At 40.3% G+C, this 23,986-nt stretch overlaps 1 protein-coding gene across 2 annotated transcripts in view; it reads right to left on the reverse strand.

Annotated features, from left to right (window-relative positions):
• Positions 1-23,986, reverse strand: part of fbxl17 (F-box and leucine-rich repeat protein 17) — a 227,464-nt gene that overhangs the window by 142,656 nt on the left and 60,822 nt on the right. For both annotated transcript variants that reach the window (XM_063490430.1, XM_063490431.1), the window contains exon 7: positions 9,346-9,453. In XM_063490430.1, the coding sequence (XP_063346500.1) occupies positions 9,346-9,453 (108 nt within the window). The remainder of the gene's footprint in view (positions 1-9,345; positions 9,454-23,986) is intronic.

Consider the following 23,986-nt stretch of genomic DNA (forward strand, 5'->3'; position numbering starts at 1 on the left):
TAAACACTCTCCCCTTTCCCCACATACCGAGAATCAGACGTGCACACTGAGTGCAAACAAACACGGTAAGGATGCTGCGCAGCGCTGAAAGTAATAAAGGAGGCTTTCAAAACCTTTACTTCTGTCGAACCGCTCCGTTTCTCTGTTCTTCTGTAGCCTCTGGCTTTTCTGTCACTTCTCAGAGAAAATTGGATCCACACCTCTTGTGATAAAAAGATCTGCTTAGGCATGAAATAAACATGAAACATTTTTTCCCCTATCATATCCTCACCTATGAAAATATGCTTAGATATACTAATGAAATAAACATTAGACGCCTTGTGTGTGCAAAGGTAGGTCAAGAATGCGGCAGTAACCACCGGGGACAGCTGAACTGACATGATAAACAATAGTATGTAATGAAAGGGGGAAAACCCCAAACTATGTGGTTTATCATAGATGTTCACAAAGACAAGCACACGGAAACACACAAACCCACATTTACACAAAAACTGTCATGTGCCCCTGTGGCCGGCGTTGGATCGAAGTGTTAAATTATTCATTCAGGATGGCGCTGATCGGGGCGTGCGTGCCAGTGTGTGTTCGCGTGCGTATGTCCATCTGTCTTGTCTGTGTGTCTCTACTTGGTTTACTCATGTGGGAACACAAATCTGCTCAGCATACTTCAAACCTTGATGTAGGGCTAAGTGACCAACACCCCAAATATTCACCACAACAGACACGCACTCACACTACGAAAATCATTACCATCCACAGCAGACGCTTTTACTCACACACAGACAGCTATTTGCATTCAGTATGTATGACTAATAAGCTTGAAGTAAATTTTAAAAGCCCCAGCATCAAAAGCAGTATTTGTTCTCCAAATCTTCAAAACTGCTTATGTCTGCTAAATGTAATTTTTTTTACTACGACCAATAGAAACAGTTTCATTGATGTGGATAACCAATGAGAAATCAGGCCAACCAGTGTGAGTTTTGATTGGCTGAGTGTGTAGCTAGGTTGCAGAAATACTAAAAACTTAGCAGAAATCTTCCTGAGAAGGAAGAGACAGAGTCACGGTTGAGACTTTGTTTATCCAAGCATGAGAATAAATTCCACACTTTAGTAGACATCTGCCAAAAGAAAAACATCCATTAAATGAAAAGTCTCACCCAAAAAAAAAACAAGGCTACAGTGCGAGTGTTTGCTTCTGCACTGCTGATAGATATAATCTGATTTAAACCTGAAAGGTTTTAATACTCCCAGCGTATTTAATAACTTCCTCTCATATTATAGCTTGTTTTACACCCAAGTATTTGTGTGATTCAAAAAAAAAAAAAAGGAAAAACAAATAAATAAATGGAGAGAAAGGGCAAGGAGAAAGCATGCGAGCCATAGAGCAAGATGAAAAAAAAAAAAACAAGTTTTAAACTCACACCGCGGCAAAAGAGACCGAAACAGAGAAAAACACACAGAGAGAAAACTAGTGAGAGACAGAGAGAGAGGCACAGAGCAAGAGAATACAGAGCAGGGATTTGGTGAGTGTTTCGGCAGGTTTTTCTCCTCGTTGGCTGAGGTCTGTAACTAGGCAGAGTCTGACTCGTCTCCTCTGAGTTGGCAGCAACACCTGGATAATTATTCATGCCGTTCATAAAAAACAGGGAAAACCTACAAAATCCAGCTGCTCTGAGGCCCGCGAACACATGCATGGTGCAGGAATTTATGTGCACAGCAATTATAGGAATAATATATGAACCCATGTTTACATGGACAGAATTCAGTGGTGCAAAGCATCTAAGGAGAGTCATATGAAACACTGTAATAAACTACAATTTCGAAGAACTTATAGCTCACATTGAATAAATTTTACTTCCATCTAATTTACTTTATACTCAACTGTTTTCATTTAAAGGTTCAGAGTGAGTTTTTACAAATTTATCAAAAACATTGTATTGGCATAGATTAGGGAGCCCAATTAAAAAATATATGAAACCATTAGAGCACTACAGTGTATTGTTGGCATGATACTTAAATAATACTGCTCCCATAACTGAATGCTATAACACGCTCCAATCATGTATAATGAACAGTTTTATTTTTGCCTATTTAAGAAATATTTTTGCAAACCTTTATGGACTTTTGCTTAAACAAATACAATATATTATATTATATTACAATACAATATTGTAATATCACTGTATTGTATCGCCCTTCTGCTATGAATCTCAGTTATTTCACTTACTGAGATTTTTTTTCTATTTTATTGAGCCAGTTTACTCTACTAAGGTGCTTTATTTTACTTTATTTTATATAGACTGTTTCTTTTGTCATTTCTGCCCTTATAATACAGGAATTTCCCATTTTTCTCTGTCTGTTAATCACTGTCTGAATACTTATTTCACTGATAAATAACTGCACGACAAACGTTACAATATAATTATTTATATCTACAGCAATATTAAGGATATAGTTATGAAAGCATTACTGTAATCATAAGTAGTTAAATACATATTGGAAATGACGGGATATTTTAAACTTCAATACCAATGAATACATTTTTCTAAAGTCATAAAAATCAAACTTTAATTTCATTATTTCCTACAAAGTAGAAACAACACTGAAAACGTAAAATGTGACAAATCTGAAAATCACAACAAAGGATGTGAATCTCAATTTAATGAGATTCCAGCTCCAAATCATTTCATGTATTGCTCAAACTCATCCATCCAAAAATAAAGAGAAAAGCAAAGACAAATGACAAAAGCTGAATGAGAAAGCTGTTCTGGTCTGAGACGAAGGTGCAGCAACACGTTTTTATAAAAAGAGGTTGTTTAATTCACTCCACATGACCAGTTGAGATCGCCACGCTACAAGCCGTTTGGCTTTTGCCTGCTCTAATTAGAAGCTTTTGTCCCAAAAAAAGAAAGAAAAGAAAAAGAAAAGCCTCAGTCAGAGGTCAAATACAAAATATCATGTTCAATGGGGGGGAAAAAAATAACTGGCTGTTACAAAGATGTTCTTCAGCCAAGCATAAGCACAGGTTTGAAATTTGAAGAGGTTGATTTGGCACTTTATTACATTAGTATATGTCATACAGTCAGTGTGAGTGTGTGTTTCGTGCCAGACTACGGAGCTATAACTACCTGTGCCATTACTACATATATTTACACAACGCTGACGATGCCAAGCAGGAAGTTGAGGCCTGGTAGACCCCGTGCAGAGGATATGATGTCATTGAGCACTGGTACAAAAACAGCATGAGTTCATGGCTGTAGTTGTCCATCAACCTCAGTATCCCAGTTTACATGAAGCGGAATGGCATTTAAAAAGCACAGACAGAGTGAGCATTGTTTTAGTCATAAATACCGAACATGTTAGATTTGGAAAATATGAGCTGCTGCTGTTTCATTACTGTAGTAAATTTTTTACCACATCAAGATTTACTATGTGAATTTGGTCAGTTAAAACAGGTCTCAATGTACCAAAGAAAAAAAAAAGCCCATGCTTGCAAGAACTGGTTTTTTTTTGTTTTTGTTTTTTTAAGTAAAACTATCAGCATTTAAATTCCTAGACCGCCAAACATGAATAGAGAAGAGTCGAAATCGCCTAGACAAAGTTTAGCCAGTCACTTTCAAGTGTATTCAAAGTCCTGAGCAAGAAGTCAAAGTCACAAGGTGTTGCTGAGGTGTCTGCTCGGCTGTCCGCATGTGTTTGGGACTGTGCGAGACAGGCTGAAGCAGGGGCAAAAAGGTGGGACGAATGGCAGCGGTGTCACTAGGTGAATACGAGTGCGCACTCATGCATACACGCGCCGTCTTTGTCGGCTTTTTTTTTTTTTCCATATCGGAACATCCCAGACAGTTCAGTCAGACAGAAGAAAGCTGTGTCGAGACAATCCCTCTGCGGTAAGCCTAAATCATGGCCCAGCCCCCCTACCCACCCACCACATCCTACAATTGCTCCCCCCCCCAACCTTCCAGACACACACTCTGAAAAACACACACACGCATTTAATAGCATACAGACCTGAGCAGACAGAATGATATGAATATTTGAAAAAGGACTGAGGCAACAACAAAAAAAAAAGAAAAATGGTACAGGCCATGGATCTGATATCACAAATACATTGTCTGCATCAGCCATGGACCAGTGAGCTGATCCCTGTATGTGTGTATGTGTGGTTAACTCTGCTCTTTATCTGTCGCGTGCCCATCTACTGTCTATCACTTCTTTTCCCTCTCCTACCCCCCTTTTCACTTTCTGTTTCTCCCTTTCAGTCACTAATCCTGCATGTGTTGGTCTTGATAACAAACTCAGTGGTGAGGAAAAAGCTCAAGGAGATAGAGACGGTTGGTTTTTCCTGCCAAATGGCCATATAGACACACGCACATGCACGCACGCACAAACCGAAGTGACAGCACTGGTTGGCAGTCACGGCACAGTGACACTAGTTAGGCCAATAATGAGACATGATATCCCTCCCTCCAGAGGTCAAAAACCTCTCTATCTCTGTCTGTCTCTGAGTTAAAAGTCTTACAGCCAAATGAATTATTCTTCAATTACTCTTGCAAGAGACACACATCATCCTTAGGCTCTTCTCTCCTCATTATATTCATAAATCCCCCAATCTCCTCCATACAGCAGTCAAGAAAATTATTATTACAATTTTTCGACTCATTCTGCGACCCCCACAACCCCATTACCTTTTTTTCATCCAAATCCCCTCTGCTGCTTCTTTCCCCTTTATCCTCTCTACCACCCCTGAGACACAACACACATGCGCGAGTACACAGTCACGCGCACATATGTACACATAAATGTGAACACAAACACACTTACTTCTTGGTTTGTGTTGGGGGTTATCAGTTTGACACAGGGCACTCTGATTATGTATTTTCTGTGCTCCAGTGAGGGGGGTGGGGGCGATAAGAGGCCGGCAGACACCACTTTTTTCGATGTGGGGTGGGAGCGGCGGAGTGGAGGGCTCCAAGGTGGCAGTGGGTGAAGACTTGTATCTTAACCTTTGTGATTTTTTTCATATTCTGCTTGTGGGAACTAACAGAAAAAATAAAATTAAAAGAAATCAATAACTTCTTACTTCTTTCTCCCTCTCTTTCTTTTTTCATTCATTCATATGCTGTAAGCCAAATTTGAAGTCAAGATGTAGCGAGTGCATACCACTCCACTGAGCCACCACGATGGATAGAACATATGATGCTGGTTATGAAATTAAATAGCTTCCCTGTCATAAACCAGACTGTTTTATTTGCTCATAAACACACAGAGAGAATGAGGTATTACCCACGGTCCAATTCTGTCAAATTTAGAGAGCATTTCTCAAAGGTCCTAACTTTTTCTCAAGAAGAACAACAAAAACCACTGGAGCAGCACGGCTGAATTAATCTACAAGGCCCCAAATTAAGACCAGAAACATCCAAGTTCTGCACATCAGAGGGAGACAACACATAGCTATTACAGTCTCCAAATATACCCCTTTTCATGTCTGACACATTCTTCAACAGTCTCTCCATTTGTTATGTGTTTGGCCTCATCTCCCTCTGCCGAGGGCGGGAACTTTCACACAAACACACACACACACAAAGACATTTTGAGGCCCATGGTGTCTTAGGGCAGCGATAGGCTGATGTATGAGGAGGAGCATTGTGAGTAGGCATGACAAGCAAAGGGAAGCCATCAGTGGGACATCTAAGGCCCGGGGAATGAAGGCTCTCTGGCACCCAGAGCTGCTCTCAAACACTGGCTCTCTGATAGAGCCGACCTTGGACTTAATCACTACCAGAAGAAAAGAGCACCACTTGACAGGAAGATGGAGAGACAGAGGGAGGGTGTGTGTGTGTGTATGTGAGCGAGAAAGACAAAAACACATACCACATGAGTAAAAGACAAAGAGATACATACTGAGTGACAAAGACTAAAGCCAGAAAGAGATTGGAGAGAGAAAGAGACATAAACAGGTAACGGCACTGTTTAAAGAGTTTTATAATGACTCTGCTGGTGCAGGTAACAGCAAAGTGCATCAGAGACTGCCAGAGAGGAAAAGAGACAGCACAGAAAACACTGCATGCATCCACATCTCAGATACACGCAAATCTATTTTCTCAACGATACGCACAGACACACAATCGCATCTGCAGAGCGAACCTTCCACCCTTTTACGCCTACACCCAAAGACGCACACACTAAACCTATTGTGCTTCCACCTCTGCAGCTTCTCGCAGACTTCACTAAAGAGTGAACCCTCTGAAACCGAATTAGGAAAATGATTAATCTCAAGCGGATCTACACAGACGAACACATATACATAAAGTTCTCAAATTAGCTGCTGAGAGGGAGAGCGCCGAATCGCTGAAAGCTTCGGGACACCCACAAAGCCTCCACCCCAAGATGTTTTGTATCCATTATACAGCTTTGGGATGTGACAAGCCTCATCAATAAAACTTTTATTAATGTCAAGAGCTTCGAGCCAACTTTGAGCTTTAATCTAAAAGCAGCCGTAAATAAATTTTTACAGTATATCCCTGGCACAGTAAAACACTAAGCCACATTAGACACGCGTTTACTCTTAAAATCATCAGTTTTTGTTCTCACGTTTGAAACAGCATGTAATGTTTAATTTACAGCCAGAAAGGAAAAGTGTTACTTGTTTTTCCATTAGAAAGCTTTACGCTCACAGCCAGCAGAGATCTTGATTTTGCCTTTTAGTTATTAACAAGATGATGATTTATCAAACAGCGCCTCGCTACAAATATCGACTTGTGTTGCACATCAGCACGGATCAGCACAGCTCCTGTGATACTGAAACTCGGCAAAACCATCAGAGGAGCGTAAATGCTACAGCTTTACAGTTACTCTACAGACCATCTGCATCGAACTTATCACCGCGGGTGGCCTATTTCTACCATCGGCTCACTTGATTTAGAAAATATGATTTCAATTGATTTTCTCATACATTAATTTCTGAAATGTCGGTATAAAAAGGCTATCAATCTGAAATGAGTGTGTCATAAGAGAGAAGTTAATAAAAGTAATGGATTTCTTTCTTTCTTTTTTTTCCTGCACATAGCTGAGTAGCAAGTGAGGAGGCTAGGAAGATTATCAGCAAGAGGGAGAGAAAGAGAGAGCGATCGAGGGAGGAAGAAAGTGGGAGGGAGTGTGCAATAATCGAACAAGAGAGCAGCGCTACAGTCCTGGAATGGCATGCGGGTCCACGGAGTCATCAGAAATGCAACGATTCTAAAAGAGAGAATATGATTTTCAGTCGACAGTGGCTGGGACCGAGTGGGAATCAATGAGAGGAGGAATCAACTGCTAAATGAGATAATTACTGTCAGAGATTATAGAGGGATGGAGAGAGGAAGAGACAGCAAAACGGAGGCTAAGAGAAAAGAGACAGAAAGAGATGAATCAAACCAAATGAATAAAATGTTATCTCTGAAACATTTCCAGCCCACCACATTTCGGAATTTAAGATCATTCCAGCGCTTAAATAGCAACTCCCTTCAAGAAAAAGCGAGTTATTTTTGATTTAATTGTGAGCAACAAGAACGAGCGCCATTAAATTTTGAGTAAGGCATGAAGAAGTGCTCTCAATCAAATATAGTTACAGTATAGTTAGAATTTGAGCGCTTGGAATCATTTAGTAATAACATAATGACCAAGTTGTTTGGTTTTTTTTACATTAACATGAAGCATAAATCCCAGAAAATTGACTCGGTTCATCTGGATGTTGTGTATTCAGTGGGAGAAACATTTCCTCACTCCATCCCAGTGACTTCTTCAGTCTCATATAGCACAATTACAGTCACGTAGCATAGAATTTCTTATCAATTAAAGAGTGGGGTTGGGTTAAACTATTTTGCTGTTATTGTTACAATAATGCAACATATTCTTTATTTATATATTTTTTTTATGTGTGTACGTGGGTTACATCGCATAATGAAAGACGTGATGAGGCTGAAAGCGGTTTTTTTGTACTTCGAAGACAAAAGTAAACAAAAGTTTTACCACAAAGTCCACTCCATAGCTTCTCCGGAGGTACATTTACCAGTAGAGTTGCTAACCACTGCCAATAACACAACTACCAGACAATTTTAAGCCAAAATTGTCTGTGAAATTTTAACATGTGCAGTTTGAAGTCGACTGGGCGACCACACAATCAAAACAAGCTACTATGAATTTGGTTTTTGTCTTTGTCCTTCCAGGACTTTTAGCCTCGCCTTGTGTGACAAATCTGCATCTTTCCCAAAAAAAAAAATATATAAACATTATCAGAATTATGAACTTGTTCACCTGAACTCCTAAAACTTCACCTTGGTTAATACTGTAATAAATAATAATGAGGTATGCTAGACTGTGTGCGTGCGTGAGGGCGGAGGTGTATGTACGCGTCCACCTCCATGTATGCTAATGCTGTTATGACTGGCTGGCTTCATTACTGTCTGTCTACAACACCATGGCCAAGGTCAGCAGAGGCTGCAGAGATGATAGGGGGCCAAAAGCATGAGCACAAATTAATCTGCTGTTTAATCTAATAATGCAGCGTGGCATCGGGTGCCTCAGTCCTATTAACACAACTGTAATTGCATTTGAGGAGGAATGGGAGCACATAGGTCCACAGAGGTACGCGCACACTCAAGTGTACACCGGAGTACATCGAACACAAATGGAATTGTATTACACGAGCATGCGTGGACGTGGACATGACATGCACATCCGCACGTGGGTGCACAAAAGTCCTATGTGGGTGTTAGGCTGGGGGAAAAGAAATAAATGAGAAGAAAAATAAGGTGCAGTGTTTTTCTGGTGAATTCAATTCAGGCAATCACCGCGTGTGGGTGCATGTGTGTCCATGTTTATATGGCATGGAACGCCTTTAAGCACGGAGCTCATTAGCATGGTAATATCCAAACAGCAGGGTGTAGTCAGAACAGCAGTGTATTATTAGGATTCATCTCATTAGGCTTTCATGAGATTTAAAAGTTAACGAGAAATAACTTCAAAACTAAGTCTGAGATAAAATACACACCGGCGTACTGAGTTTACTCTCCAAAAGTTAAACTTCCCCCCTGGGGACAATGCATGGCCTGTGGCAATGCACAGAGCTGACCTGTAGTAACAGGATTAGACAAAAATGTTGGTCACGCCAGAACTTGTGGTGACATTTACTGCTACAAGTAATTACTGTGAAAAAGAGAAATTAGTCTTCTTTAAAGTGGCTCAACAGGATGCACTCTTACTTTACTGTAAGTAAACACACTGCTGTGGCTCTGAAGATTGGGCCTTCACACTGAGGACTCAAGGTAAACTACGGCAATGCAAGTAAAGAATAGTTGTCATGCTCACCGCAGTCAGATGGATGACTCCCTGAGAGGTCACGGGGCATCCCATGAAGCCAACAAACTGCAGCTCGGGACAATGCTCTGCTACTGCCCGCACAGACTGATCAGTGACCTGGAAAACAGAAGAGCAGAGAAGGATTCATCCAACATGTTTCATTCATTCAGATTTTGAGAGTCAACATGTTAAAATCAGAGCGAAAAACATCAGGATTCCCATTTTTCTGTCTTGTGCAGATTGCTGTTAAAGATGACCTTGCCAGCTTAATAAATAAATAATGAATAAAAATTCTATTAAGAGTGCCTTTCAACAGTAGCGTGTGCAGACTGGTACTGTCAGATTTGAGCCAAAATGTCTGCTCTCTTATTCCAACAGGCTTTGTGTTGATCAACAGAAGAGAAAAGGAGCGAGAAAAGGAGAATCAGTGGGGAGAAAAGGAAAAAAGAAGTCAAAAGTGTGTGCCAAGCACTGTGGGCATCGACTTATGATGGATAGACCATTCCCCATCATTCACCCAGCTGTCTACTAACCGCTCATAATGGATCTTAGATCAATAGGGAAGCAGAACATTTCCACCAGCTTCCACTGTAGTCATCAATAAGGGCATTTATAGCACCTTCACCTCCTTCACTACACTCAACACTGCAACAATATGTGGAAGATTGTTTGTCCTCTCTGTCGGCTTCCTCAGCGCTTCCTCAAATTCTTCATCAATCACAAAGACAAAATAAGAGGCGAAAAAAGAGAGAGAGAACTGACAGCACTGATTAACTGAGAAAACAAAGCAAACAAACAACAAAGAACATTAGAGAGAAATAATCATGCTTTCTAGGCGTCTCTGTCAAAATCATCCATATTTACTTTTGAGATTCCCCAAAAGCAAGTCAGGAAAAGTACATCGGAATGTTCAAAAAGCCCATCAAATAGGAATGGATGCATCCAGACACCAACATTTCCTTAACAGATTCAGTGCACTGAGACTAAAATATATCTGATATGTTTCAAAGGAAATAAACAGCTCCATATTTTTATTCTAAATTACTAGAAGTCTGGAAGAAGCACTCATGCCTAAAAAACACTGAAAGGCAGGATAGTTTAAGAATACTCAAAGGGACACATAGAAGGCTACTGCAAACTACTTCACTGCAGCATCATCAGTCAGTAAGATTTTTCCACATTTTTCACTGTACTCCTGCACAGTACTGCATGTCCTCTATGGTCAAACCTCTTGTCAATGTAGAACTGTGATCAGACATCTAATACTAGCAACCTATTCCCATAGTGTCACGTCTGAGGCTGATCAAACTACTTATTTGTAATTCTTTACTGATCATTCTATATACTTGTATACTCTTCATTTCCTTGATGCTGTCCTACATTCAAACCCTTACACCGCTCTGTCTCTCTCTTTCTTCTTCCCTGCCTCACTGCCCCGCTCCCCCTCACAAGGCTACTTTAAAGGTTACTGAGTCGAGGTAGAGTAAGATGGAAAACTCAAGGGGGGAAAGAAATCACAAAAAGAAAGAACAAGGTGTCCATTTATCTTTCACCAAGTCAAGTTATCTGGGTAAAACACCTCGTATGAAGCTAAAAGCTTTGTCTTTTACCTTATCAGTATGGAGCCAAAGTGCCTTTAAAGTGTAAAATGGTTCCTAAAGAACTGTGACTGGAAATGTGAGAATAGCTTTTAAGGTTACAATCCAGCAACTAAAAAGATGATCCAGGAGCAGACCTCTGAGCATCTAATTTTACCAGGTAAAAACAAAAGCTGGCGTTTGAAAATTACACTTTTTGCCATATTTAACTGTGCTCTGTGGGTGGTAGTTGTCTCTACTTTCATTGTGTTTTAAATCAGGACTCAGCAATAGTTTGCTGAATAAACAGCAAACCTTTTTTTAAAATGTAGTGCGCGTATCAAGCTGAAATTTGTCCTTTACTTTGAATCGAATACCTGCAAAGGTAATATTAACCATTTGAACTTTCTTTTTTTGCACATAGCCAAAAATTCTGAAAATTACAAACATTCTCACAGAGCTGCTAGTGTGGCTGTAGATTTACATACTAATTGATCAACCCACATGCAGAGTTATATCTATATTTAATGTTGCACGTCGACAGGAGGATTTTCTACACTACAGAACATAAGGATATCAAAATCAGAATCTTCCTCTGTATTACTGCTATAAACCGCTATAAAGTCATATTGTAATATCAATGACACCAACTTGTGTCAACACCTGAGGCAAAAAAAACAAAAAACAATATACAACAATAACAATATATGTATATTGCCAACACAAATCCATAACGTTCAGCTCATTTTGACAACAGTTTGACGTGTGAAGAGCTCTAGTCCATATCCCTTTACGGAGGGAATTTCCTTTCACAAGGCGAGATCAACCACACACACCTTGGCTCATCTGACTACTCACATAATCAATAATGAGTCAACAAACAGAATTGCCTCCAAGAGAGCAAAACCACTAGGGGTTAAATCCCTGAGAATCGCAATCAGTTGTTTTAGACCTGAAGAAACCTCTTGAATAAGAGGTGAAACATCTTCACAATCCAAAAAAAAGAAGTCCCAATTCTGCCTTCTTTTCAAACGCCTAACACTTGTATGACTTGGGTAATTTAGAACCTACACAGTCACCTTCTTAAGCAGCCTTAAACATTATGCCCTGTTTAGAGTAAATAGACTGAATCATCAAAAAAGGAGTGCTAAGGAGGGCAGTATATGAGGTTCGGTGCAGCTTTTGAAGGAATTCCTTTTTCCAGTGTAATATTTAAATCCTTCTACAAAACAGAACAAGTGTTCTTCCTGGACATTGCTGTATATACAAGCTGTAGTACTTTTTGAGCTTTGGACAGAGTGTGGTTTTTCAGTGCAATCAATGACTGGATGCACCTTAAAGGTGCCTCAGGTTGAACCCACCACACTTCCCTTCCCCACTCAGTCAGGAAAGATTAAGTGAAGGTGAGTAAGCTATCCCACTTGGAGACACTGATGCATATGGATCCGGATCTGCAGGGCCAGGTAGAGATATGGAGAAGAGTAAAGCAGAGTTGTCTTTTGAGTATGAAACTTAAAAAAACTCCAGCTGGACCAGCCTAATCTGAGCAGCTGGCAGGTGAAGTGAGCTGGCCACAGCTCTCCCAACATGGCCTCTGCCAAAAAACCATCAAGGAAAACATTTTCAGGTTGACTACCAGCAAAATCAAAAAGCCGCACACCACCTCGATCCCTAAATCAGAACCGTCTGTGAGGGAGTCAAGGAGTCATAGCAGACGTCACCTCCAGACTGTCTTTCATACGGCTGTTTGTGTTGCAGGACTGTGTGGGCGCAGTCAAGTGTGTGCGCACGCGTATGGACGCACAAGAGAGCAGGTTACAAATCTAAAGTAACTCTCAGCAGGTGAGAAGGGAGACAGGGAAGGAAAAAAAGTTAAATCCCACCAGAGCAGAACAGGCCAGGAGGCCATGTACCGTATCAGATTAAGCCCGTGTATGTGAGTGTGCGTGCATGTGTGTGTCCCTGTGTGAATGTGAGTAACACCATATGGGTTTACAACTAAGATTTGTCTCCAACCCACAAACACAAAAACCCATCCCAAATTTCTCTTTGCTTCCCACTCCTCCCCCTCAACTTTTCATGGACTTTGATTTAAAAACATGAAAAGAGTCATGGCAGAGCTTTGGAGAAGTAGTGGCTAGCCAAGAGAGACCTTAAAGCCTTTTAGAAGGGATCTAGTTTAATGGTCTCTGGGTGAAGGAGGTAAGGAAAGCAGAAAAACACAGCAAGCTGGAATGGTGGAAATGCTGCAGTCATAAAGATAGCCTTTGTGTGTGTGCGTGTGTGTGTGTGTGTGTGTGTGTGTGTGTGTGTGTGTGTGTGTGTGTGTTAAAGAGCTGGAAGGTAATTGTTAAGAGTGCTGTGGTAGCAAAAAGGGGTAGTGCTGTACATGAATGTGTGGTTTTTTGTCTGGCCGCCTGTTCTTTTCAAAACGCTGTGGCAGCACCCAAGGGCCACTTCTCATCCAATAAGGCTATTTAAGCTTGTCAATACGGTCAATCATACAACTTGTTTGCCTCCATCAAACGTCAGGTTAAGAGATGGAAACCGAAAGATCAGAAAGATTTTTTTCTTTCCAGATTTTGTTCATTTTCATCTCCCGTTAAAACTATTCATTCTTTACCAACAAAAACAACACATCATGAATACATCTTTCCACAAGTTCTTGCTTTCTTACGGACATATTTCAGAAACACACACATAGATAAAGCCAGATAAAGCCAGTTCAATCACCGAGAGAGACTGTTATTCATCCAACACATACACATGAGGAAATAGAGTTTCTTGGAAAAACTAATTTTTTCCACCCTCAAAATCAAGCAACCTAACAGGGTGATAAAAAAGGCTAATGGGAAAGTGCTAAAAACTGTAGTCCCTCCAGTGGCTTGTTTGAGGTTGGTTCCAAAAGAGAGTCAATCCTGATGTTCTTTCAGTAGCAATAAACGCTTTCACAGCCTGGTTTAAAAAAAACTAGATTTGGTCTACTAAAATTTCTTCGCTTCATGACAACTACACAGGAAGTGAACTCACCCATGTGAGTTGCATTGAGCCTTAAAGTTCCCATTATCTGGGCTGTGGCCACTTTCAGTGTCTTTCACAGTTGCTAGTAGCTATTTGGTAGGTTACTGGCACAAATTACCCGATATCTGTTTGTCTGATGCCCTTACACAGAGTACGGATGCACTTTGGCTGTTACTGCCAGCAGACAGCTTAGCGTTTAACCCCTTTTTCCACATATGGTTACTTCTAGCTTTGGAAAAAACAAGATCGTATAGACTACAATGCTAGAGGCTTCAAAAACAGGAAGCCAATGTGTGCCCAATGGTGGCTACATCCTTTTTTTTTTGTTATATACAGTAGGTTAATTACTTACTGGAGCCAGTCGGTGTGAAGCGTGACCTCCCATCCACCTGTCACTGTGCATTGGGCTGTGCGCACTTCCAAAACACAGATAACCTACACTCAACATCTAAACGCCTACTGTGAAAATACACAGACAGAGAGCTCACTGCTGCTTTTCTGCTAAACATGCTGCTCATGCTCTGCTTTCTGTGTAGACACAGTGAAACTGCGATGGTGGCTAGACAACTGAGTGGACCATGGAATTAAATTTGAATCGATTTTGCAAGAAAAAGGAGATATAAGGGAAGATTAAGGTACTGAGTATCTACTTTTGCTTAGTGTGAAGGTGGGATTCAAAGGGAGCTTAAAAAGCTATGGACGATCAGGTTTAGAGAGTAGTCTTACCTCTCAGAAGATTTATGACAGCGCAGCCTAATACTCACTCCAGGGCCTAGCAGGTCAATACTTTGTTTAATATGGCCTTCTATTAAAAAAAAATACCCACGCAAAATTTAGTTGCAGCTGCAGTCCCAGTTTTTCATGCGCTACCATTTTCCAGGAAAAAGAAGCTCAGGCGCACTACAAAAACCCAATCAAAGGCCACTGATGATTGTGATTTCTTTATGAAAGCATCTGGTACTGTTGAGTTTTACAGGTTTCCAATATTACCCATAAACAAGGACACCAACTGCAAGCCTTCCAGGTACAAATTGAAGTGGGACAATTTTCATCAAAGTTCTGTTTTTTTCCAAGGTAATCATTTTCTCCATAAATACTCTCTTAGGGGTGATATTGCACTGGGTTCATCACAGCCTTGGAACACACACGCATTTAGATGCGCACACATGTACACACACCAAACTTTGTCTCTTTTTTAAAGAGCTCAGATGGGCTGTATTGACACGAAGGACTGGTGATCTGGCAAAAATCTAAATGAATACTTATCATCCTCTGTAATATCCGCTGCCTGGAGACAAAAGCAACACGGAAAGTCATAAACTTTTACTACAGCTAGGGAGAGTCTCTTTACTGTGCTGATGAGCAGGCACTGTGCACTAAGTGCAGGGCGGTTTGCTTGGTGCCTTGCATGAATATTGATCTGCTGCTAAAGCTTTAGCAAAGCTGATTCACATTTAAGTTTGCGAATACATTTGTGTGTATGCTGTTTCCCATACAGACATGAAAGTAATCACAAAGGTCCACAAAAAGACGCATGGAGCGCACATGTAGGTCAAGAACACAGTACAGTCTAGACAGATGTGAGGTTCCTAAACTCCCGCTATCCATTGCAATGTTTTTCTTGGCTAAACAGGGAGACAAGTCATATTTATGAGACATGATGAGACTGGAAAACAGGATGGATACCAGTGAGAGACAAGGGAGAAGAAAGGGGAGAGGCGAATAAGGGCGAATGAGAGATTTGCAATCTTTTCATGTTAACATAATGTAGCTTCTGGTCTTCAGTGTATAGCTTTGGCAAGCCTGGCTGCTTCTTTCATGCCTGTAAATCCTGTCTGAATATGTATGTGACAGACAGCCAGTCGCAAAGATGAGAAAGACGGGGAGGTGGCATGACAGGCTAAACAAGCTCGGTGGGTGTGTGTGGGTGCGTGCACAGGGGAATACGTGAATATGAGCGCAATCTGATCTTATTAGAGAGCTGACGGGATGAGGAGCTGTGATGAGAGCTCTGAATCATCACCATCTAATCAATCAGTCTAATTAACCGAGCTTTATGAACACTGGGCCGAGCTGAGAAAGAATCCGCCGACACAGAGATTAATAATGATTACTGAACACACTGCAACACATTCTATTAACAATCCATCTTCATGCCTATCCAGCAGCTTTGCATAAGAAGTGACTTCTTTGGCAGTTGCAGGAAATCCTCTGAAATATGAAAGGTTCTTCTGCTTCGATCAAGACTTCAAAGCAAATGAAATAACATTCTCAACAGATAATTTTTATTTAATGAAGCGTAAAGTTCCATAAGAAAGACTCACTGTGTTAGCATCATAAAATAATTGTGCTACGTCCACGATTAAAGCACTCAGTATTAAACTTTCAAAAAGGACGACATGATAAAAGCCCCTCGGCGAGACACAACTCTGATGTTGAAATTTAGGAAACGAGTCGTTCCCGTTTACACTTGCACTTAAGACAGGACAGGCCGATCTTTGACGCCCACTCATCCCCTGCAGAAGAGTCCTAGCGTGGAAGTCAAAGCGGGTCACAACAGAAGGACAGGCTTGTTTGTGTTGGTATGTGTGTTGTTGTCAAGTCCACACAACAAGCAGACCTTTAAAGACCAGCGGGGTGTTCATGTGTGTGGTGTTACCATGGCCTGCTGCTGGGCAACACGGGGCATCAACTGTCAGTGATGACATAACCGCTCCCTGACCACTTGACTACCCACGATGAGACACTGTGGGCAGTAAGCTTTTTGTTTGTATAATCTAATAGCATCTGACTCTCTCGCTCTCTCTTTCCGTTTCTCTGAGGTTATAGTGTAAGCAACCAACACAAGTGATGCTCTTTTCATTGCTCTCATAATCATTTTTTCGCCTTTCGCAGCCTCTTTCCGGCTTATTACTTTGACCTGAAAATTGTAGGAGAAAGAAGAGCACGGACAGAGGACCAGAGGGTAAAGCAAAGAAAGCAAAAGGTCACAATCTCAAATTATTAACTCATAAAAATAAATAAATAGACAAAAACACAGAGCTAATAGAGGGCGTGCAGAGATTAACCAACCAAGTGTAATTTAGTAAAAGTCTTTCTTAAGTAAAAGATTTTGCTAGGCCTTTTCTTTTGCAGTGTAATGCAGAGTTTTTAAACAATATTCTTCCTAGCAGTGAAACAATTAGCAGAGTGACAGAAAATTAATCTGCAGTCATTTTTGCTTATCAGTAATTTATCTGTATCAATGGTTTCAAGGTGAAAAGGCAAACATTTATAAGCCTTTCTCTCCTTTTCTTTGGGGTTGTGAACTGCTGGCCTGACAGAATGATCAATTTGGAAAGGCTGCCTCGGGTTCAATGTCATTTTACTTCTTTGACATTTTGTAAACAAAATGATTAACTTTTAATGTAAATAACTGTTAGTTACAAGTCAAAATGTGTTTGATAGATGGTGGATATTTGAAAAAAAGAGCTAAAATGTATCGAATCTCATCTTTTCTAATTAAAATCATCCACTGGGTATACTGCTGACACAGCGAAATTCATCTTGAAAGTGGTGCTGGATAAATATGTCATAAATTCATCAGCAGACAGCTGTTTTGAAACAATTCTAATGATTGATGCCTATGGTTTGCCAACAGCCAATATAATATTTTTGGGTTTTGGACTGTCGATGGAACAAAACAAGCAATTTGAAGATGTGTCTGGGAAGCATTTTACATAGAATTCATCTGATGGAATTACTAATTAATACCAATTCATTGTAAAGTTATGACCCACAGCCCCTGTTTGAACACGCGGTCCAGGAAAGTAAATAGCTCCAGCTCATCTGAGAAGTATAGCCATCCGTCTTCCACAAACTACCACCTACCTTGAAATTCCTCACATCTTTCCACTGTATACTGTGACAAAAAGGCCATAAAATTATCTGAAAGCGCACTGTATATTTTTCAAAAATCGAAGCTGGCTCTGAAAGATGACTATGTTTGAAAAATGAAACTCCCAGGATCAATAGATCCACTTTGCTCCAGCTGTGGCCATCTCAGACACACTTGGGGGAAAAAAATCCATAAAAAACTTGGCCTATCCTTCTCATATATTTCACAAAAAAGTAACTGCTACCTACTTATCAGTGATCACACCAATGTCTGAACAATGGTAACATTTTGTGCTTTTTTATTATTTTGGGAAATCAATCTCCTATCCTACCATATGAACAGTACTCTCTCACACACTTGTCAAGCAATCTCGTCTCGGTCTATCGATGTCATCAGCCTTGATGATGCCAGAGAGAACTGAAATCTGCATGGGTGATCACCAAAGTGATTGATTGCCTCACTCGCCTGTATGCTCCACTCTCAACTGAAAATTACCTGTCATTTATTCGGTGGCTTAAGCCCTCAGTTCCCTCGAGAGTGGCACATTCTAGTTTTTTTTTTGTTTTTTGTTTTTTAACACAAGACTGTGTATGTGTAAATGTACGTATGCATGAGCAGGAGGTGTTGGCTTGTGGAGGCCCCTACTTTGCAGTTTCCATTTGTTGAAGAAGAGGTTTTCACCCTGCTTCTCTAACAATCAATAGTGCTTTGTAGCATGTCAAATAGAAATCAGAAGCTACTTCGGAGGAAGCCAAAAGACATTCTTTACTCTCTTAAATGCAGTGTCATTACACCACATTGTCAAAACCTTCCAACAGTTCTCTTGTGGTTTCAAGTCCCAATGTATTTCTACACGCTAACTCCTCTATGTTGCATGTCAAATTGGACAAAAGAAGCCACAGTGAAGGAACCCAAGGAGACATATTTGCTACCTATAAATGCAAACTGAAAGCTGTCATTACATCACTGATACGGCACCTTAACACCTCCATTGAGTTTTTCAAAATGAAGTAAAATGCCTTCCAAGGGGCTCCTCCTCAACATCATCGCGCCATATTATTATGGCTTTGTGCTCTTGAGCGAGAGGCCTAAGGCTGACAGAGCAATAAACACGTTGGCTCATTTTGTTACCGTGATGGTCCTCGTTACAACAAAACATCTCTCAAGGCGAAAAGTCTAGCTGTATGTACAGTAAGAGTGCTGCATTTATAAGTAGTGCAGACAGGCTGAACTCAATAACCATGTTACAAAACCGTTTCATAACAAAAACAAGTCACTATTCTTTTTAACCTCTTTCTGGGAAGCTGGAGAAAATGCATTATTGGAACTCCTACTATTAGAAGTATCCACTCTGCCTATAGCAAGCCATCAATTCTCAGCTTGCCCTTCAGCTTCACTTCTTTTAAAAAACACACACAATACACACACAAACATACAAGAATGCTTTTACACTCATCAACTGTTAAAACCTGCTCCAGTGTTTGAAAATAGTTGCATTTTAAAACATTACCCTGGAAATTGGAGCTATTAAATGAACACACAATAATTTGGAAGTTACAATTAAGAAGCAAATGTTTAAGTGCCCAGTCAAAAATTCAAAGTACCGCCTCATGTGTGTATCACTCTCTGTATCTGTTAAGCACCAAAAATATGACAACTATTTGCATTAGAGTTCTTGGTTTCAATTATATTTGAATGGCATTTTCATGCCTTTGAAAGACAACTTGGTATTTAAAGTTTATCCCTGGGTTTATAATAATAATATTCAAGTTTCTGTTCATCTTTGAGCACTCTGCAGGAAAGGATCAGCTAAACGCTGCTTTAGTTAAATAAGAGGGATATACAAAAGCCAAAATATACCTCACATTTAATTTCATTTCAGTACACAGGAAAAGACTCAGTGCACACTAAATTCATTTTATTGATAGTCTAACCAGTTGAACTGTTTTTAAGGTGGGGCTTGGCATTGTTAATGTCACTGCCACCCCCCTGTCTGATTAGGGACCGAGTTAAACAGGCCTGGAGACTAGTCAGTGACACTTTGGCAACCAAAGGCTCACTAGACAAAAATGCGGTTTTTCCAACCAGTTCTCCATGTGCTGGAGATTGCCGTTAGTCATTAAGTGAAATCGTTTGCTAAGAGGTTTCTGCACCAAAAACCTTTTCAAATCAAATTTTTTGGGTTGATAACAGACAGCGGTGGTCTCCCATTGTTTGCAAACACCCACCAACTGTCAAAAGTGTGATGCAAAACAGTAGAGACCATTCACCATCAAAGTAAAAGATGTGCATTACCACTGCAACCAACACATTTCAAAAAGGCATCTTTTAATCTGAAGGAAAATCCTTTCCAATTCCAGTTTTCATTCCACATTTCAGTCTTCCTACTGCTTAATGGGTGTTTTCTGTGCAAATTACAGACAATCACGAGATTTTTGGTAAAGCACCCACTTTTCAAAAGAGATCACCTAGGTAGGCCAAGCAACTACCAGCAACCATTTACCTAGTAAGCAGAGGTTGTCTGAGGATTACTGAGCTGTCTCTAGGCCTGTGTGAGTTAGGTTTAAAAGAGCAAGCACAGTATATCCACTTTGTTTAGCTGACATGCAATATTCCCTGAAGAAGGCAGAAGGAGGCTGTTATATGTGCATGTTAATAGTTTAGTGAGAACTTACTAGTACAATAGAGAAACTTGAGCACCTTGGCATAGACAGTTTATTTTTACTGGAAAATAATAGATACAGAGCAATCCTGCTACTCTTTCTCTAAGAATGGTTGGAAAATTGGATGTGGTACTTGGATGCTTTTACCTAGTATCTTGGCTTCAGTAAAAGCAAGACTAGAGTGTACTTTTGCAAAGCATGACGAAGATGCTCAAAAAAGCAAACAAAAAACCCACCGAATCTGTGATAATATTAAACAAAAGGTACGTACACTTAACTGTGTTTAAATAATAGAAATCAATCCTCTGAAAGCATCAACAGCCAGCTTTTTTAAGAACTTTGCTGGTGGTCTGTAATTTTCACAGAAAACTGAAAGCCACTGAAAGACACTGAGTCTGAGCAAATCTGAATCACTTAACCCTTTGCCGTTTCCATGGTAACTTTCCACCTAAATCTATCAAGTTGGACCAGAAATTGACTTTGAGCTTTACTTAGAGATCAGGTTTATGTCTCATGCTAATGATGAAAAATGGGGCTTAAAGAGGCCAATTTGACCATGGACCTGGACCAGAATGACAGGCTGCCACAGTGAAGCTCCCATCTATACCTTCCTTTATAGCTATGGCCCATATTGGATTGTTCTGTTCAGCAGCCTATGGAGGGAATCTCCGCCTCTTCTTCTTATCGACACAGTACAAAAGGTATGGAACAGGAGCTGGCAGCAACTACTAGAATCACAGGACCAGCAACAAAGAGTTTCAGTGCTTTCTCATTGGGAAACTACAGTTTTCAGAACTCTCAAGTTTCTTTGAGATTACATCGATCTTGTTTTCTGGATGTTAATCCATCCAGCAAGTATTATAAACCTCTGTGTGATAAAAACAAAGATATTACATGGATAAAAATTAAGGACGTGAACCCTAAGGATGGATAATAACAAACTGATTACAACAACAACAACAAGGTTATATTCTATACAGCTAATTACTATAACATCTACCACTGTAGTGCTTTTATACATGTCCAACCATTCAAAATTAAGTAAGATGCCTACCTAAACCACGTGCATACTCCTACATATTTTTTCTCCAAGCTTTGCTATGTAGAAAGTCCAGCCTGATCTGTAATGTACACACCACAGGACTTCAGTGAGCCTCCTTTGCTGCTCCAGCTGTACTTACATCTAAAACAAACTGTCCTTTTTCTTCACATCCTTTGGAAGACGTGCCCTCTAAAAAAGCATGTATGTCAGACACTGTGACAACTTAGACTCTATCACAATGGAAACTTTCCAGACAACAGTAGCATCAAAGACAGATCAGGCACAGAGACAGCGGGAGTGGAGACATGAAGGGAAGACAGAGAGACAGATGGTAAACATGCTTTCTGGACACTAGTGGGTTTTCTGTGAAATGGAGAACACAACCGGCATCTCTGGTATGTGTAGAGGGAGGGACTCAAATCTAAAGTTATAGCATTGGCTGAATTCGTCCATTACTATTTGGAGATCATTTGAATAGTATGTCATTTTATTAAATGCCCTTTCTTTCAGAGGTTCTTAAAGTGGCGCAGGACAAATAAGACTTTGCTAATGCTATCATGCCTACCTTTGTGTCACTACATTTTTTTGGCTTCTCCTATCATTAATATTTGATTAAAAAATAAAAAAGATAAATACAAAGTCTTAAAACCACAGAATTAATCCATCTATCTAAAAGAAAATCATAGTGATTAGTGAAGTTTTGTTTCTAAGTGGGACATTGGACATATTTATAGATTTGAGTAACACCATACAACAATAATAATCTCTTGGCTTCTCATTTCAGTGTCCTCATACAACAAACTCTACACTTTACTCCCTCTACCTTGTCAGTGTCACGGTAGTCCAGGAAGACCCGGGGCTGGCCCGAAGGTAGTGGCCTCCTCTGCCCTCGTGGCCTCTGGGCATGCAGCCTCTGCTTGCTGCAGCTTTATGATTAGAACTAGAGGTGTGTTGTTGGGTACAGTTGACATCATAAATACTCTTGAGGTCCATACACAAGAGTATCCAGGATGTTCTGCTATGCAGATGATGAGCAGGTAGGTGACAGTGCCCAGGGCAGAGAAATTAGAAGGTCGTTACATGTTAGCGGTCTGTGCAGAGCCTTTTCACAGCGCATTACTCATGCTGATGGTATGAGCAGTGACAGGGACAGATATCTGCTGTCAGTGAGACTGAGGTATGATTCTAGTAAAGAGCAAGGGGAGAACAGTCTTCCATACATTTTATAAGTAAGACAGCCTCTAACAGCCTTTAAGTATCCTCCACAGAGACTAAAGGTTAAGAGATCCTGCTGTCCTCTGGCAATTTATTCCTGTACATCTGACTACAAAACAGTAACTTTATGTGTGGTTAGGGAGCTATCAGAAAAACTGAAGTATCTCACAGGTCATAACTGCCACAATTTTCCCTTTTTTTCATGCAAGTACTTTGTCATAAAATTGCATTCAAACTTACTGTGCACTTCATAATTTCTATGACTAATCTCGCAATGTCATCGCGGCCACTGATCAACATCCAGCTGGAAAATACAAAGTCAATGCAAACTACAGTAAAAAGGATAAGACAAATGTTCATGATGTGATTATAAAAGTAACTTGCTTTAAAAGCAAAAAAAATCAGATTATCACCGGTGGAGATGAAACAGGCAGACACATTCAATGACATTACCAATGTATGTAAAAGAAAAAATAAATAAGGGAAAAAAAGAGCTCAAACTGGAACTGACATAACTTGAACTCACAGGAAAAGCAGTTCAATAAACTCAGAATTGTAAGAATCAACTAAAAAGGAACAATATATATTTAAAAATGAAAACGTTTAAGCCACTGCACCAGTTATTCCAAATGTGTTGCTACTGAAAAGCACAACAGCCAAGTGCTCCTTTTATTTTCTAAATGACAAGCTGTGGACAAGAAGACTATTATCTTCCCCATTACTGTTTAACTTGACAATTAATGTCCAAGAGATCTAAGCCATTAGCATGGCTAATAGCTAGAGAAGTCCACTGTGTGTTTGTGTATGCATGTGTGTGGCTGACTGACAGTGAGGGAGAGACAGAGGCAGGGAAAAAAACACAGAGAGGGAGAGAGGGGTTTAACAGTAGTATGCTAATTACCTCAACATCATCACAGATGGCTGAGGGGTCGGTGTTAAACCTTTATTCACCGCCATATTAACCACGTCAGTGCTAATTCTACAGGAGTTAGGTCATACACTGCATGGCTTGCATGATAAATGCGTCTATAGCAAATCTTTAGGTTGTCCGCAAGTCTCAGATGGACTTGTGGAAAACTGAAAAACGGACCTTTGGTTGGATTTTTTGTTGTTTTATTTAAGACTTATGCTGCCCAGTCCTCAGGTCCACAGGACTTCTGCAAAGGCTGTTAGAGCACCATTGTTCCCTTGGGTGCCATGGGGTGCATTGCAAGAAAAAGATGGAGTGAAAGCACAAGAGAGCACAAGGGAATGA

Source organism: Pelmatolapia mariae, linkage group LG12, assembly GCF_036321145.2.
Source record: "Pelmatolapia mariae isolate MD_Pm_ZW linkage group LG12, Pm_UMD_F_2, whole genome shotgun sequence".
Taxonomy (NCBI): Eukaryota; Metazoa; Chordata; class Actinopteri; order Cichliformes; family Cichlidae; genus Pelmatolapia; species Pelmatolapia mariae.